A 16,856-nucleotide genomic window follows, 5' to 3' on the forward strand; every position below is an offset into this window, starting at 1 on the left:
TATACATACATAGGCATTTCATTCCAAATACTATGTAGATTTTTTATTTCTAATAAATCAGTTGTGTAGTATTGTTATAGTTACTGCACTTTATTTAAGTCTTATTCTTTATGCCTTTTACTGTATTAAGCATCCTCCAGTTGCTATAGAAACCATTTAGGAAGCCCCAACACTTTCATCTTCAGAAACAGGCGGCCATATTGCGTGCCCGAGGCAGCAGGATCTTCGCTGATCGATCACGAGAGAACGGATCGATTGGCAGCTTAGATAATTGCATAGCCGTAAATCCAAGAAACTGCTGCACTTATTAAAACGCGAATAAAAAAAAAACAGGCAAGAGGAAACGCCGCTTTAACTCCGGTTTATTATTAAAAAAACACAAGAGCCGACGGGGTGGAATGAAACTGCATTTTACTGAGAAAAATGATTTTGCTACAAATACATAATAAATTGTTTGACTTCCAAAAAACAGTATTTATCATCAAAACTTCTAGTATATTCAGCATGTTATGCAAAATAACACAAGTAACAGAGACAGTGTAATAACCACACAGACAGACAATATTCACAGTTGATGTGCTACATACACTTTCTTTCGCCCTGCTCTTTGTGTTACAGATAATCCTAAAAGTAATGCGTTCCTTTAACCCAGGGGTGCTCAACTCCAGTCCTCAAGATACCACCCCCCTGCCCCCCAACAGGTCAGGTTTTCAGGATATCCCAGGTTCAGCAAAGGTGGCTCAATCAGAGGCTCAGTCAAAGACTGAACCTCTGATTGGGCCACCTGCGCTGAAGCAGGGACTGTAAAAAACGGCATACCACCTTCCCCTACAAGGTTAACCCTTTCCTGCCAGGAGGCTCTGTAACTATGTAAAGCGTCTGTGAGAATTGGAAACTTCATATTTGGTGCCAAGAACCTGTAAAGTGATTCATTTTGCCAGGAGTACATCCAGGTGATAATATAACCATATAAAAGGCGTTTTTGTTTCCCCTTATGTTTGGAACAGGAGGGACAGACTTTGTGAGGCTGCAATGTTCTGCGCGGGACAAAGGGAACGATTCCCCTTACTGATGCCAAATCTCATTACAGGAATAAATAAAAAGGATGAAGTTAGCAAGGACAAGCCAATAAGATGGACGGCGAACAGATGAACAGACTGATTTGCATTGTTTGTTTGAGGCAAGACATTTTTTCCCCCACTGGCCTTAACCCTTAACCTGCTGAAGTTGTGCAGTGAAATTGCCATTATTGAGTTTGATCACCTGAATGCAGACACGGCAAAACCAACCAAAATTAGGACGGCTCTGGCTAGGCCCCTATAGGAACACCACAGCAGTCAAAGGGTTAAAAAGACTCCACTCCTGGGGATTTTAATGTGTTTTTTTTTTTTTTTTTAGATCTGGAGTTTGCAAGGATGGTTTAAACCAGGGGCGGCCAACTCCAGTCCTCAAGGGCCACCAACAGGTCAGGTTTTCAGGATATCCCTGCTTTCGCACAGGTGATGCAGTCGTTCACTGAACCACTGATTGAGCCACCTGTGCGGAAATAGGGATATCCAGAAAACCTGACCCGTTGGTGGCCCTTGAGGACTGAAGTTAGCCACCCCTGGTTTAACCCCTCGGTGCTGGGAGATTCAGCGATTAAATGCTCAGCATCTCTGCACTGAAGCGTTGAAGAGGTTACACACAAATAGAGTAGAATCCTCCCAGACATGTTAGCACTACCACCCTCTACAGGACACACAGAGAAGCACAGGACACGTTATTCATAAAGGTAACAGCTACATTAATGATCAAGATTATGGCCCATATTTGCGAAGTCGTGGGACACCTAATGGCCCTTTCAAGTGTTTCTACTGCAAGGTGTCTTACATTTTCAGGATGTGCCTGCATGGGTGGTTCAATCAGTCCCTGCTCCAGCACAGGTGGCTCAATCAGTGGCTCAGTCTTTGACTGAGCCACTGATTGAGCCACCTGTGCTGAAGCAGGGATATCCTTAAACCCTGACCTGTTGGGGGGTAGGTCTTGAGGACTGTAGTCGAGCGCTCATGTCAAAGAAGAACACGCCTTAGTAAGTATGTTCCTGTATGTTTGCATCCACAGGGAATGAAGCTTCCACAGAGAGGTATAGAGAGCGGCATTGTGGCAGGAACCGTATCCAGCTCAGCATTGCAATCAAAAAGAGAGCAGAACAAAGACATACAAATGGAGAACACATTAGATCTGTCTCACTAAAGTCCATCTTCCCTTCCCAGGCTAGCACAGAGCGGCCCTGCGGGGTCACAGGGAGCCTCAAATATCCTTCAAATTACCAAAATGAACTGAGGTCCATTGCCCCCCATGCAAGGCAAAGACGGCTTGACAGCATGTTGATTAGGGCGCAGCGAACGCGCTTCTTCAATCAGTTTTGCTTTGATAATTCACACGGCGGCGGAAGATTTTCGGAGGGGTGGGAGGTAGCCACGGACGGACAAGGCTGCATGCAATGTGTGTGCGGTGCTCAGACGCGGCTGTAATACACACTGATGGAACATTCTTAGCTGTACTTTTCTCAAGTAACAATGCAGAACACGGCATCCCGTGAAAACGCTGCTTAGTAAACAGAATACAAGTCTCCGCTCATCTGAATCGCTGAAAAGCGGGTTTGTAAACTTTGCTGCGTTGGATCAATGGAAAAAAAAAGGGGGGGGGGGCATTAAAAAGGAGCATGTGAATACATTTGATTTTATGCCAATATTACAACATCCAGGTGGTAACCCCTCCCAAAATACCCTCTAGGTTTGATGAGTAAGAGGCTGGGGGCAGATACTTCTCCAACCTGGAGTGCCGCTTAGGTTCAACCTCAACAGTGGATTCCACCCCTGGAGTTGGTTTGTAACATTTTTGAGGGGGAGACGGGCGTTTTATAAATACAATATATTATTCACCCCCCTCTCCAAGTCACTCCTGTGTCCAACACAGAAGAAAGAAATATAGCTTATGTTTGAAGTGGAAAAAAATATAAACAAACAAACAAACAAAGTTTGAAAAGTTTGCAGCACAGATAGGAGAAATTGAGGACTGAACAAGTTACAGCCGTTTGGGGAGTTTCTGTTTGTGCAGAAGCAACTAAATATCGGCAGGGCAGACTGTTATTGACCCTACTACCTCTTAAATAAAAAGCTTCAAAATACATGAACACAATGCCCATTTGGAATAATGCCTCAAAAGCTGTGGCAGGACTCACTTTTATAATGAATCTAGCACTAAGGTGCCCAGGTAGATAATAGTAACATGAAATATATATATATATATTTTTTTTTTTTTAAACGTTGCATTGTTTTTTTTTTTTATATTCCAAACAGACACTTTTTAAAGCGAGGCTATGAAACAAAAATCAGCAAAAGAATAAATAACTGTAATCTTTCCGAGAACCGAACCCAACTCTTTCTAAAGCTGCAAAATGTTTAAAGAAAAAAAGAAGACTTAATTTTTTTGTATTTTTAGTTCCTATGTTCCATAAAAATACTATTACTAAACAGACAGACATTGGACTATGAAGAAGAACTGTTTTCTCGGTTTCTTTGTTTATATTACATACTTTTTTTTACACTATAAAATATCAAAGCTTCACACTAATGCAATAAAAATGCCAACTTTTCTTCTTTTTTTTATCATAAAAGCCAGTATAAATGACTCAGCCCTTTCTCTGAGGCATGTAAAATAGCTCTGAGGCACTGCCGGAGTTCAGTTACCCGATGAAGGACCCCGACAGGTTGAAAGCTTGTAACATATCAACTTCTTGTTGGTCCAATAATGCTACGGCCCGGTGTCGCGACATGAGCGCCTGCCAGGCTGGCAGTGTGTGCAGCCGTTCCATGGGGAAAGACGGGGGGCGTGGCCATGTCACCCGGCAGGTTCGCCCTCATTGGCTGTACCGCCGGGGGGCGTGGCCAGCTTCTGAAGACCGTTTTACTGTCTTCAGAAAAATCTGTCCGGTAGGTAGCGGCCGCGGCCCCATTGAGGGGCGGCTGTTGTCCCTGCAGTGCACGCTGCAGCGAGCGCTGCAGCAGGGACCTAGCCTTAGAGGTATCATAACCCCTACTCCCTCTCCCTCCTTTACCCCATGGAAGAAAGGACCAACAGGGCCCCCACCCTTCTTTGCCAGACCCCCTTAAGACATAATTCAATAGGAACGGTTTAACAGCGCCGTTATTCCAAATCGCACAGCACAATCTCTTACAAATCTGGGCTATGAAATACTTAAAATCTTGATAGAAAACCGCCAACGCACAGTGGTGAAGGCTTGGCGCCGTATAGGATGGCGTGGCCATGATGGGAAACGGTATCATTCTGTGGCCGTTCCACTGGGCTTAGAATTTCAACATTTCGGGTATCCTACCCGCCTCGGCGTTGAGTGGATAGGTTGTGTGACATTTCACCAACCAGAGAGATCTATAGAAGAGTGTGGTGCACAAATATCTGCAAACCTCGCAGGTTGCCACATGCAGAACACACGGGGAGGGGGGGGGGGGGTGTTACAAGCTCTGTTTAGTCTGATTTCATCCATGAAAAAAGCTCTTGATAATTCTTAAAAGGACTCACAATGTTCAACAAACCTATCCGCTTTAACACAATTTAAAAAGGTTTGTGGGTAAGAAAACGTAGCAGCGGCTGCTTTTAAATTATACGCCATGTTACGGTTCAAAAGGCGACATGTTTGTAATGCTGCTTTATGGAACAAAACCCTGCAGTGCCCCAGTGCCATTCCTACAGTATGCTCCCCAATCCCAGGGCTGTCAGCACAGAAGAGACCTTCAGGGATGAAGGGTACAAAGCAGCAGTGCCCCCTACCCAGCCTTCTCTAAATAGTGCGGCTGTCCGGGGAGCCTGCAAGTAGGGGATCTAAACCATTTTAGATTTATAGGGGAGGGGGGAGGTTAGGGTTCTGTTTGGCCTGATTAGAATCCAAGAAGAGGTGGTCAGCATTCACCCGATTAGTGTCCTGCCTCCCTTCAACCAGATAAGCAAAGATAAATCTATCAGTGTCGGAGTGCTGCCTACTCGGCCTCGCATCTAGTGGTACTGCTGCTTTAAGGTGGAAACTTTAATAGACGGCAACGCAGCGCCGGATAACAGCCTGGCTGTGCCATATTAGCAAAGTGCATAGACATGCCATGTGCCCGTTTGTACTGTATTTTAGAAAAGAATCGACCCCATGGATGTTTTGAGAGATTTTAACCACTTCAGGGGCTGCGTAGGCAGTGTTGTATCTCCAGCACATGCACAACCGCTCCCACGCAGTGAGAAAGGATTGTGTCCAACACAACTGAACACTCAACTGTAAAACTACAGGGAAACACTGCGTGACATCAGGCGGTGACAGTGACAATGCACACGTCACACCCACAAATGCACCTAAAACATGATCCCAGGGCTTGCCCCGGTCTTCTATAAGAGGGTTTGTCTGTCTAGCACTTGCTTTGTAACCCCCCTGCAATTCATAAAAGACTCCACTGTATTAAAATATATATATAATAATAATAATAAAATAAAAGGCATGGGGAGAAAGGAAACGTGATCTTCTAAATCTGTGAGGAATGTACAAGCCTCGGCCGGGAACGACAGCACCGAGATGGGGGGGTCAGACGTTGGGGTCTTCAGTTCTCCGACAGCGACAGGGCGAGAGCCGCTTGAAGGGCCGCCTCCTCGTCAATGCTGTAATCCTGCCAGAGAGATGCAGAACACACGCATCAAACAGCACGGAATGCAACGCACATACATGGAGAAAAAGAGAAAAAGTCCTCATAAGAAACTTTTTTTGAGGCTCAGTGTGAATACATTTGATTGACATGTACATGGGGGGGAACTTCTTGAAATATATGTCTGAGGAACATTTTGTACATAACTTTACACTGGAATTCACTTCCTTACATAGTAAATATGTCTGCTTCGGTTTCTTACGAAATTAAGAAATATTTTCATGGGGAATCTGAATGGGAAAGTGCTCATCAAGTAAGTACAGCTCAACCTCGTTATAGCGTGATCCACTACAATGCGGATCCACTTATAACGCGTCTGAGCATGGCTCCCGCTTTAAAATCATCTTTCTTTTTTTTTTAAACTTTCAATGCTTTATTGCTAACGGACACACCCCCCCCCCCCCTCCCTCCCTCCCTCCCACACCATGTGGGAATTGAACATGAATACATTTGATATAATACACATGCAGGAATCGAACCCAGGACCTTTCATATGCTAGTACCAATTCTCTATCTGCTACGCCACAGGATTGGTGCAAAAAAAGAGACTCTATAAATATACTTAACATCTACAGCGCAGTGGACTGCACTGTGTACTATATGTTAAGTTTGTTTTTAGCGTCTGTGACATCACACAAGCCCTGTGGCTTGCAAGTAGAGAATTGGTACTAGCATATGAAAGGTCCTCGGTTCGATTCCTGTATGATATGGTATCATTTATAAAATAAATGAAATAATAATTTATAAATCAATCAAAAATCAATCCCTTGTGAAACTGTAACAAAGTTGTGATACTCAGCATCTTCTAGCACAGGGGAGGCCAACTCCAGCCCTCAAGGGCCACCAACAGGTTAGGTTTTCAGGATATACCTGCCTCAGCACACGTGGCTCAGCCTTGAGGACTGGGGGTTAGCCTCCCCTGATCTAGTACAACCAGACTTTAATAAAAAGCTATCAATGGCTAAAAACAAACATACACATTTCCAGCCTCTTGGGGGTGTTCACTCTCCCCTCAATGTTATTTTCTCCTGCCGCAACAGACCACATATTCCTACACGGGCACAGCCGGGTTACTTGTGTGGCTACACAGTCGCCGCATTGCCGGGAGTACGTACCACAAACGTATCGTAGGAGAATTTATGCCGGTGAAGTAGATGCTGCAAGAAGTTGGCACTCTTGTACCTCGGGTCCCCCCATGGCATCGCTGAACAGATGGGGCACACCTAGCAACCAAGACAAGGGGCATTGGGTGACAAGGCTTCCAATCTGCACCCCAATCTCCAGAATTCCCAGCTGCCTTGAGCAAGTCATTAACCCAGGGGGGGGGGCTCAACTCCAGTTCTCAAGACCCCACCATCAGGATATCCCTGCTTCAGCACAGGTGGCTCCATCAGTGGCTCAGTCTTCGACTGCATCACCTGTGCTGAAGCAGGGATAGCCTTAAAACCTGACTTGTCAAGGTGACTTGAGGACTGGAGTTGAGTGCCCCTGCATTAACCCCTTCACTGCAAAGCGAGTCGCAGGCCCCCCGACAGCGAAGGGGGTACGTTTGAGTATTTGTAACCCTTTCTGTCCCACAAGACACTACTCCGTAGACTGGCACAGGCTCTTCTAGGGGTCAAAACACCAGCAGGTTTGTTACTTTTCACTTTAAATGGCGTCTTTTAAAATGACTTTTTATGTTCCCATTTCTGCACTTCTAAAAACACAATAAGGTTACAGAATGAAGACGGGATACAAAGGGAACGTCCGTGTGTCAATAGCTTGAGAAACAAATGCACTCCATATAATTGAGTACATGCAAGGCATAGATTTGGTTGGGAATGGAGGGTCGGGGGGAAAAAGTGGCCACAACGAGCGCAGACCCTGAGGGGAGCTGCGTTAGTATAAAGGGGGGAGTACCCCTGTAATGATATACCATGTGGGCGATATAGTGTGTTACACAGGTGCCCTTTAGTGTCAAGCTCCCGGGATCAGTCAGGAAAGCGGGCAGCTTTTCCGTGCTTAGAATATACTCGATGTGTCTTCCCACTTCCAAAATGGCGGAGTCTTCTGTCTCCGGGCGGCCGAGATGCTACATCTGGTTCTTTTCATTTTTAACACTTGTGAAGAGGAAACCACTGTTATATGCACCACGTCCTGTTAAACAACATGTTCTCCTCTTATCTTCTACCTACGTGGCCCAAACCAACCAAGGGACAGAAACCATTCTTAGAAACACTAGTACTTGCAGGAACACAAACAGTGCAGGCATTCACAGTCACGGCCCCCATTTTGAGAGCATTTAATCAGCGAGGATCTGCACCAATGATCCCACTCAGAGCAGAGAAACCAGATCTTATAGAGGCAAGCCAAGCAATATCCCACGCGTGTGTGTGTTTTAAATAAGTCAGTTCTGTAGTATTACATAATACTTACTGCATTTTTTTTAAATTCAACTCTCAATGCCCCTTTTAATGAGTTTTAATATATTGATCTGCATGGATTGCCTCTTTAAACCAATTCTGATTAGGAAGAATTTGCAATACATTCTATCTAATCTGTGACCTTCCAGCCAGAACAAACATCACCTTCTATCTTTTTGTCCGGCCTTAAAAAGAACGGGGTCACGCTCTGATGCTGGAGGGTCAGGGGAAATGTAAGGAGGTATTTATTCACAGAAAAAGTGGTGGATTCATTGAATAGCCTCCCAACACAGATGGCCGAGGGTAATACAGTAAGGCAGGGGCGGCCAACTCCAGTCCCCAAGCGTCACCAACAGGTCAGGTTTTAAAGGATATCCCTGCTTCAGCACAGGTGGCTCAATCAGTCCCTGCTTCAGCACAGGTGGCTCAATCAGTCCCTGCTTCAGCACAGGTGGCTCAATCAGTGGCTCAGTCTTTGACTGAGCCACTGATTGAGCCACCTGTGATGAAGCAGGGACTGATTGAGTCTTCGACTGAGCCACCTAAACTGAAGCAGGGATATCTTGAAAACCTGACCTGTTGGTGGCACTTGAGGACTGGAGCTGGCCGCTCCTGCAGGAAGGGAATACAAGACTAAATGTGAACAAAAGCAAATAGGGTCCGAGGTCTGAGGTCAAGTAGGTGAAGTGGTGGTTATCTGCCCCGCGGGGTTTTGTCCGGCGCTCACCACTTTGTTCGGATCACTCCGGTGATTCTCCATGCAGTGTTTCACCAGCTCCTGCTGGTCCAGGTTGCGGGCTCCGCAGTACGGGCACACAAAGGTGGAGCGGTTTGGGATATTGCTGAGGAGGAGGAGGGAGACGAAAGCTCACAAGATACACACATCTGGATTAGCACAAAGCCCATGCAAAGCAGACATGCACCAAGCTAGAACTGGTCTCAGTGGGCCATATGTACTAAGCAGTCTTCTTGTGAGGACTGGAGTTGCTCCCCTCTTCCCCCCTTCCCCCCCCCGATGTTAAGTAACAGCAGCACAGACACAAACAGGACTGGCAGCAAACAATACCTGGGAATGGGTTGGGACGTCGGGATAACAGGAACAAACTTGGGGCAGTTGGCCATCTGTTCTTGAACCTTGGAACACGAGGAAACGTGAGCTCTCATCTTAGCGAGGGTCACCTGGAAGGAACAATACGGATAGAGCGTCCTGCGCCGAGTGTCTTCAAGCCTAATTCAGGTCCCCCGACTCCGTCTGGGGCTCAGGTTTCCGAGGTAAATCAACACAGTGGATACTTTACAGACATCTTTATTGTAGTATATTAAAGATCCCACACGTGCAGCTCTTCTCCGTCTATGCTGATCAAACTTTTCCCTGTTAAACTCTCCTGTGGGGTTTCATTTTATAGGTCCGCTTAAATTGTGATTTTCTTATAATAACAACAACACTTTCCATCTCTGCCCTGCTCACTGCACCACTGAAATCGTTGCTGCATTTGTATCCCTATTTAGAATAAAACCCCTGGTTAGCCCCTAAAGGAGTTGATTATATATTTTTGTGATCTTTCATTGTGCTTGTCACCGTGTGGGGCCTGAATTTGCCAAGTTACTAAGAAAACCAACTATTTTGCTGGCAGAGCTATCCCTAAAAAGGTTAAATGATGAAATGGCTGTTAACATTAGTGGATAATGTGTTGCATGGCTAAGTGCTTCCAATGTATGGCAACTTTCACATGTTTTGCAAAGGAGATTTGGCTGTCAAGCTGAGAGAGGTCTGGTAACAGAGTGAGAATGCAGGACCTCACCTTCTTAGTGCAGCCCCTGCAGGGAGCCTTGTATGAGGAGAGTTGCTTGTCTATGTTTGAGGCTTTGTCCACCTTCTTTGGGTCGAACGGCATGCGGCAGAGCGGGCACAGCGGGGACGGGACCTGCAGGCATGGCAGCAAACACTCCCCGCAGAACCTGTGCAGGAGGTGGGACGGAAATCAGATCGGGAGGGGCAGCATAGACTATCTCACGGTTGGGATGGACATGTCATTGGGAGTCAGGCGAGAGACAGAGCGCTGCTAAAGAATCGAAAGCATCAATCCTGCACAGAATCTATTCTTCTCCAGGAACGATGATGTGAATAAATAAATCAAACAGGGAGAACACTTTGAAACAGGAACTAGCCACTTGTGCTAAACATAACCAGGAGATGGAAACCCCAATCTTTCCCTACCCGAGGATGCTGGAACTGTGCTGAGCAGTATCGCACACACTGTACTCCTCCTTACATCTCAGCCCTAATTTCTCGCTATGCACCATCCCGACTCTTGCGTTCTGCTCAAGGATGTCTTCTTTCTACCCCCTTTGTATCTAAAGCCCTCTCCCGCCTTAAACCTTTTTCACTGACTGCCCCACACCTCTGGAATGCCCTTCCCCTCAGTACCCGACTAGCACCCTCTCTATCCACCTTTAAGACCCACCTTAAGACACACTTGCTTAAAGAAGCATATGAATAGCACGGTGGATATTCTGAACACATGATACATAAAGCTTGGCCCCCTGCAGACGCACTTACCAGAACTCCCTCCTACTGTCTCTGTACGTTCTCCCTACCTACCAATTAGACTGTAAGCTCCTCGGGGCAGGGACTCCTCTTCCGAAATGTTACTTTTATGTCTAAAGCACTTATTCCCATGATCTGTTATTTATATTATCTGTTATTTATTTGATTACCACATGTATTACTACTGTGAAGCGCTATGTACACTAATGGCGCTATATAAATAAAGACATACAATACAATACAATACACTGTACCAATTATACTTCCAAGATCTAAAGCAATGCATAACATGTTCACACAACGTGACAGGGGTACTATGCAGCGCCGGGCACCCCAAAACATGGAGAACCTTCATATATCATTAGTCTCCCCTTAACTGTTTCATTATGCAGAAATAACTTCCAATGAACAGGCAGGGAACATGGATTACTGTGAGCACAGCACGAATAATAAAAGTATTCGACAAAAGGGTTCATCTCTTCACTGCTGGAGAGTTGAAGTGTTTTTAAGTCATGAGCAAATAAGTAGAACATGGAATTTTGCATTTACTAGATCCGATGGCAGACATGAAGATGGCATCTTCAAATACTGAAGCCCAGATTCTCTAAGGGGTGCTAAGCCTATTCATTTCAGCAGGAGATCAGGCATGCCAAAGCTTAGCAACCTTTAGTGAATCTTGGCCTAAAGGAGTTATTATATATCCCAACTCTGGAGGAGTTTAACCTATGCCTATTCTGCAAACAAACACCAACAAGACCCAGCCTTCCTGCTCCCGTGTTGTTTGCAAGTTACAAAACCTATATTATTCATACAGAAAAATCCTGCAGCAGATGGAGAGAGAACGGAATAGTTGTACGATTAGGATTTCAAACTTGGCACTCAGAATCATCTCCCTTTAAAACTTCCAGGACCGTCACTTCAACAACGATCACTTCCAGGCAGATATACAGTACGTGTGTAAAGCACGTCACTGCTATGCCATGGTTTACCGCGCTGACTAGACGGTAAACAGACACAATCGTGCTTATAAAAAGTAACTAAAGCTGCCGATATTTTACAATATTTAATAAAGTTTTACTCAAATAATCCAGGTAGGACTTCAGATATTATGCCATCAGCCACTTCTATCTCTCACTATATGACCCATCAGATAAAGGGAGACATTTTTAATGTGACATGGTTTACATACGATTCGTGCTTCCTTTTTGCGGCAGTAAGAGACGACACAAATATTTACTTCCCACTCATTTACAATTAATTTCACTTGCTTCGGGTTTTCCCCAATTCACAGTTGTCGTAAATAGAACTTTCGTTTTCACAATCCAGGGGGAGCATGTAGGGAGAAAAAACAAGCGTGCAAAAATCTAAGTGCAGATGATAAACTTTTGTGAATAAATTCAAATCTTGGCTCTTCTGTGTGTCCTACTCGCGAGAATGAACTGAAGTTCAGGGCAGCAAATAGTGAACTGGGACGTGTACTTCTATGTTCGGGATCGCTGTCACTTCACACCGTAACTCAGCAGGGAAAGGGGATGCAGAAAAAACAGGAAAGCACCATTAGCGCAAATCACTCTGCCTTCGTTGGGACGTCCACTGTAATGAATTGAGCTGTCCGCCTTGGCTCTCTGCTTCCCGGATTCACTCGGGTAGCTCAGCTCCGTCGCGGTCTCTCAATTGGTACGTCACTTCCGGTTTAGGCTTCCGTGGCGTGCCTATCCTCAACAGTGTGTCTCACCGCCTCACATCAAACGTCTGGGCGATCCACTCTACGCGTTTCGCCAAATCATCGAACGGCTTCCTCAGGAGTGTCCACTGAGGACACTATCAACCTTTGCGATACTTCCTATCTATCTCTCGTACCCCATCTCTCCCCCTCACCCACACACATAATACTCCCCCTCCACATCAAACACACAATACCCCCCTGCACACCACACACATCCCCACCCCTCCTGCACCTCCCATAATTCTCCCCCCGCACCTCACATCAACCCCCCCTGCACCTCACATCAACCCCCCCTGCACCTCACATCAAGCCCCCAGCACCTCACATCAACCCCCCCTGCACCACACATCAAGCCCCCCAGCACCACACATCAAGCCCCCCAGCACCACACATCAAGCCCCCCAGCACCACACATCAAGCCCCCCAGCACCACACATCAAGCCCCCCAGCACCACACATCAAGCCCCCCAGCACCACACATCAAGCCCCCCAGCACCTCACATTAACCCCCCTGCACTTCAAATCGCCCCCCCTTGCACTTCAAATCGCCCCCCCTTGCACTTCAAATCGCCCCCCCCCCTGCACTTCAAATCGACCCCCCCCTGCACTTCAAATCGACCCCCCCCTGCACTTCAAATCGACCCCCCCCTGCACTTCAAATCGACCCCCCCCTGCACTTCAAATCGCCCCCCCCCGCACTTCAAATCGCCCCCCCCTGCACTTCAAATCGCCCCCCCCTGCACTTCAAATTGCCCCCCCCCTGCACTTCAAATCGACCCCCCCTGCACTTCAAATCGCCCCCCCCACTTCAAATCGCCCCCCCCTCACTTCAAATCGCCCCCCCCTCACTTCAAATCGCCCCCCCCTCACTTCAAATCGCCCCCCCCTCACTTCAAATCGCCCCCCCCTCACTTCAAATCGCCCCCCCCCTGCACTTCAAATTGCCCCCCCCCTTCCCTACCCTACCTTGGTTTGCGGTGGAGCAGGCGGCGGCAGAGCAGGCAGGAAGTGCCTCAATGCTTGAGTGCGCTGCTACCCTGCGAGGGTGACAGCGGGCTCGCGGGGGAGGGTGACAGCAAGCTCGCAGGGGGGTGTGGGAGAGTGGACTCGGGAGGGAGAGAGCAGAAAGCCGCCGCGGGCCGCACAGTGAGTGCAGGCCTGCACTATCACTTTGTAAATAGAACTTTTTCAGGTTGGGCTAAAGTTGTAAGGAGTTCCTCAGGGATCGGTGCTGGGACCCCTGCTTTTTAACTTGTTTATTAATGACCTTGAGGTTGGCATCGAGAGCAAAGTCTCCATCTGTACCGATGACATTAAATTGTGTAAGGTAATAGAATCAGAGCAGGATGTAATTTCTCTCCAGAAGGACTTGGATAGGCTGGAAACTTGGACAGGTAAATGGCAGATGAGGTTTAATACAGATAAATGTAAGGTTATGCATTTGGGAAGCCAGAATAAACAGGCGACTTCTAATTTATCCCCATTTAATTTATGAGAATCCTTGCTGGAGAAGGATTTAAGAGTGCTTGTAGACAGCATGATTAGCAATAGTGCCCAAAGTCATGCAGTAGCTGCAAAGGCAAACAAGATCTTATCTTGCATGAAACAGGGAATGGATGGAAGGGAAGTAAACATACTTATGCCCCTCTATAATGCATGAGTAAGACCACACCTTGAATATGGAGTACAGTTTTGGGCACCACTCCATAGAAAATACATTATGGAACAAGAAAAAGTGCAGTGAAGAGACACCAAATGAATAAAGGGGATCCAAAATCTGATTTATGAGGAGAGGCTAGCTAAACTAGATTTGTTTACATCAGAAAAGAGGCATCCAAGAGGGGATACGATAACTATATACAAATATAGTCGGGACAAAAGTCATATTCCCTTTGTTTGTGAAAACAATAATAAACAGTCGAAGGAAGTATGTGCTGAACTATTATATTACGTATTAAAGAACAAATTGGTTAGTTTGCATATGAATCATAACACACAAGACAGCTAAACTTACACAGTAACCACTTGAATTGATTTGCAAAAAAATACATTGCTGATAATCAGACCTTTCCAAAATACACTGAAAATCCATAAGCCCTAGTATTTTAATTTACTAACGAGGGGAAGAAAGCAGTTTATAGAATGATAAAACAAAACACACACAAATTCATGGAGTACTAGAAACGCAGAACACGAGCCTTGGATATGGTTCAATAATATGGAGCTATGGGTTTGGAATCTAGTCAAATTGTTGAAAATTAGATTAATTACAGATAACAAGCTCTGGTGACACAGCTGTGTGACACTAGTATCCCCAGCTGTCACCGTTCTAAAGTAAACAAGTGCAAGAGACAAAGCAGGCTGTGTGTAGTATGTCTATGCATGGCAAAAATTAACAAACTATAAACCGGGCGAAAAGGGATAAAACTCTTCCCATCATACCTTAATATAAATGCTGTAGAGCAGTGGTGCTTAACTCCAGTGCTCGTGCAGGACTGGGGTCAAGCACCCCTGCAGTAGACATATGGATCAAAGGCAGCAATCAGAATTAACCTGCTCTCTCCTACTTGTTTCAACACAAGCAAAACTGTCAAGAACACCACTATTAGCGTCTCAGAGCGATTCTTTAATTAAATAAGTATGGATGCATCCTCCAACCACATGCTGCAAGCTTATTCAAGTCTCCTCATGTCCGGCACCTTTCCTCCTATCCAGATGGTATAGTATATCTGATAAAAGTTATTTTCAGGTTGTCAGCACTTTGGGCAGTTTGAGGACTCATTAACCCTCAACAGGCAAGCGCCTGCAAGAGGACTTTAGGTGAGATGCAGAAGAGAAGCAGGATCTGGATTGGATCACTGTGTGCGCTCTCCGCGCACACAGTAGGAGACAGGCAAGTTTAAATTTTGCCGCTGAGGGAAGCGGAGGGCCAGTCACGTGACTGCCATAAGCCGATGGCAGTCCGTGACGTCGGCGCGTGACGTGGCGCACTAGCCCCGCCTCCCACACGGCATTTAGGCTGCGATCCCAGTCATCACTGTGACACGCGCGCCCGGCGGGGGGCGGCATGTGCACAGCACTAACCGCGATCTCCAGGGAGATTGCGACGGGAGGGAACATGGTGAATATTTTGCAGGGCGTGGCCATGACCTCACGCGGCTGGTTCGCCCTCGTTGGCTGATCCGCCAACGGGGACGTGGCCACGCCTCCGTCGCAAGTTCCACATACAACTTTTTTGTATGCGAGAAAACTTGTAGTACAGCGCGGCTGCTAAATGCGCGCCGACGCTTGTACTTGTCCCGGATAGATTGGGAGGCGGTGCTTGTCCGCACAGCGCACACCTGGGACCGCAGCCTTACAAGCGCGCATGCTGACGCTCATGCAGGGACACTAAAAAGCTCCTGCTTCAGCAGGAGTGCATGAGCTTCAGCGCTCTTCTTCTCACCATGTTCGAGGCCTTAAACCTCACAGCACCCCACCTTAACCTATCATGATAGACCTGGACAGTCATTACATAAATCCATCACTCAAAACAAAAAACAAAGTCTCTCTATAGGGGGGGAGAGTCTTTAAGGGAAAGTAAGTCATAGAATAAAACTGGGATAGGGGGCTTTGGTCAGCTGCTTTCTTTAGTGTGTACCTGTTATTGTGGCAAAGCCTAGAAGTGATTCCAGACCTCAGTGGGTCCTGCATAGAAGGCTCCAAGTCATTTTTTTTTGGGGGGAGGGAGAGGGCTCCAAGTCATTTTGGGGGGGAGAAATCTCTGTTCGGGGGGGGCATCATTGGGGGTCCCTGCTGAGGGGGTCGCAGTCATGGGAGTCCCAGTCGTTGGGAGGAGGGGGTCCCAGTCGTTGGGAGGAGGGGGTCCCAGTCGTTGGGAGGAGGGGGTCCCAGTCGTTGGGAGGAGGGGGTCCCAGTCGTTGGGAGGAAGGGGTCCCAGTCGTTGGGAGGAAGGGGTCCCAGTCGTTGGGAGGAGGGGGTCCCAGTCGTTGGGAGGAGGGGGTCTTAGTCACTGGGAGGGGGGGCTGTTGTGGGGGGCATGTTTACGGGGTCCCAGACAGGAGGGGGACATGTTTAGGGGGTCCCAGTCACTGGGAGGGCATGTTTAGAGGGTCCCATTCACTGGGAGGGAATGTTTAGGGGGTCCCAGTCACTGGGAGGGGGCTGCTGACTCACGTGTGTCCGCAGCTGCCGATGGCCACGGGCTTGTGATAGACCTCCAGGCAGATGGGGCATCCGAACTGCGCCTCCAAGCTGTCCGTGGAGGGGGCACCGGGGCTTCGCGGGTGGTGCCCGTGGTGCTGCCGGTGCTGGGATGAGGACACCAGGCTCCGGAACATGGCCATGACCGCGGCAGCACCGTCACCTCAATCCCCTCAACGGCCGGACATCAACACAGCGCGTCATCACCGCGCGACCGGCCCGCGTCACCGCGC

The 16,856-nt window shown here is 47.3% G+C and overlaps 1 protein-coding gene across 5 annotated transcripts; it reads right to left on the bottom strand.

Annotated features, from left to right (window-relative positions):
- Positions 1-394: 394 nt before the first annotated feature.
- On the bottom strand, positions 395-16,850 carry RNF166 (ring finger protein 166). 5 transcript variants are annotated; one of them, XM_075576795.1, is made up of 6 exons: positions 16,597-16,848; positions 9,949-10,105; positions 9,213-9,325; positions 8,874-8,988; positions 6,857-6,964; positions 395-5,705 (listed from the first exon to the last, which is right to left on the bottom strand). In XM_075576795.1, exons 1-6 carry the CDS (start codon positions 16,764-16,766, stop codon positions 5,640-5,642), a joined length of 729 nt encoding a protein of 242 aa, XP_075432910.1. In that variant the 5' UTR covers positions 16,767-16,848; the 3' UTR covers positions 395-5,639. The 5 variants fall into 5 exon arrangements, 3 of the variants coding, with proteins under 3 accessions (XP_075432910.1, XP_075432912.1, XP_075432911.1); XR_012789143.1 differs by lacking the exon at positions 395-5,705 and adding an exon at positions 7,757-7,914 and having other exon boundaries at positions 16,597-16,849; XR_012789142.1 differs by lacking the exon at positions 395-5,705 and adding an exon at positions 7,660-7,914 and having other exon boundaries at positions 6,875-6,964; positions 16,597-16,849.
- Positions 16,851-16,856: the final 6 nt, after the last annotated feature.

This window comes from Ascaphus truei, chromosome 19, assembly GCF_040206685.1.
Source record: "Ascaphus truei isolate aAscTru1 chromosome 19, aAscTru1.hap1, whole genome shotgun sequence".
Classification (NCBI taxonomy): Eukaryota; Metazoa; Chordata; class Amphibia; order Anura; family Ascaphidae; genus Ascaphus; species Ascaphus truei.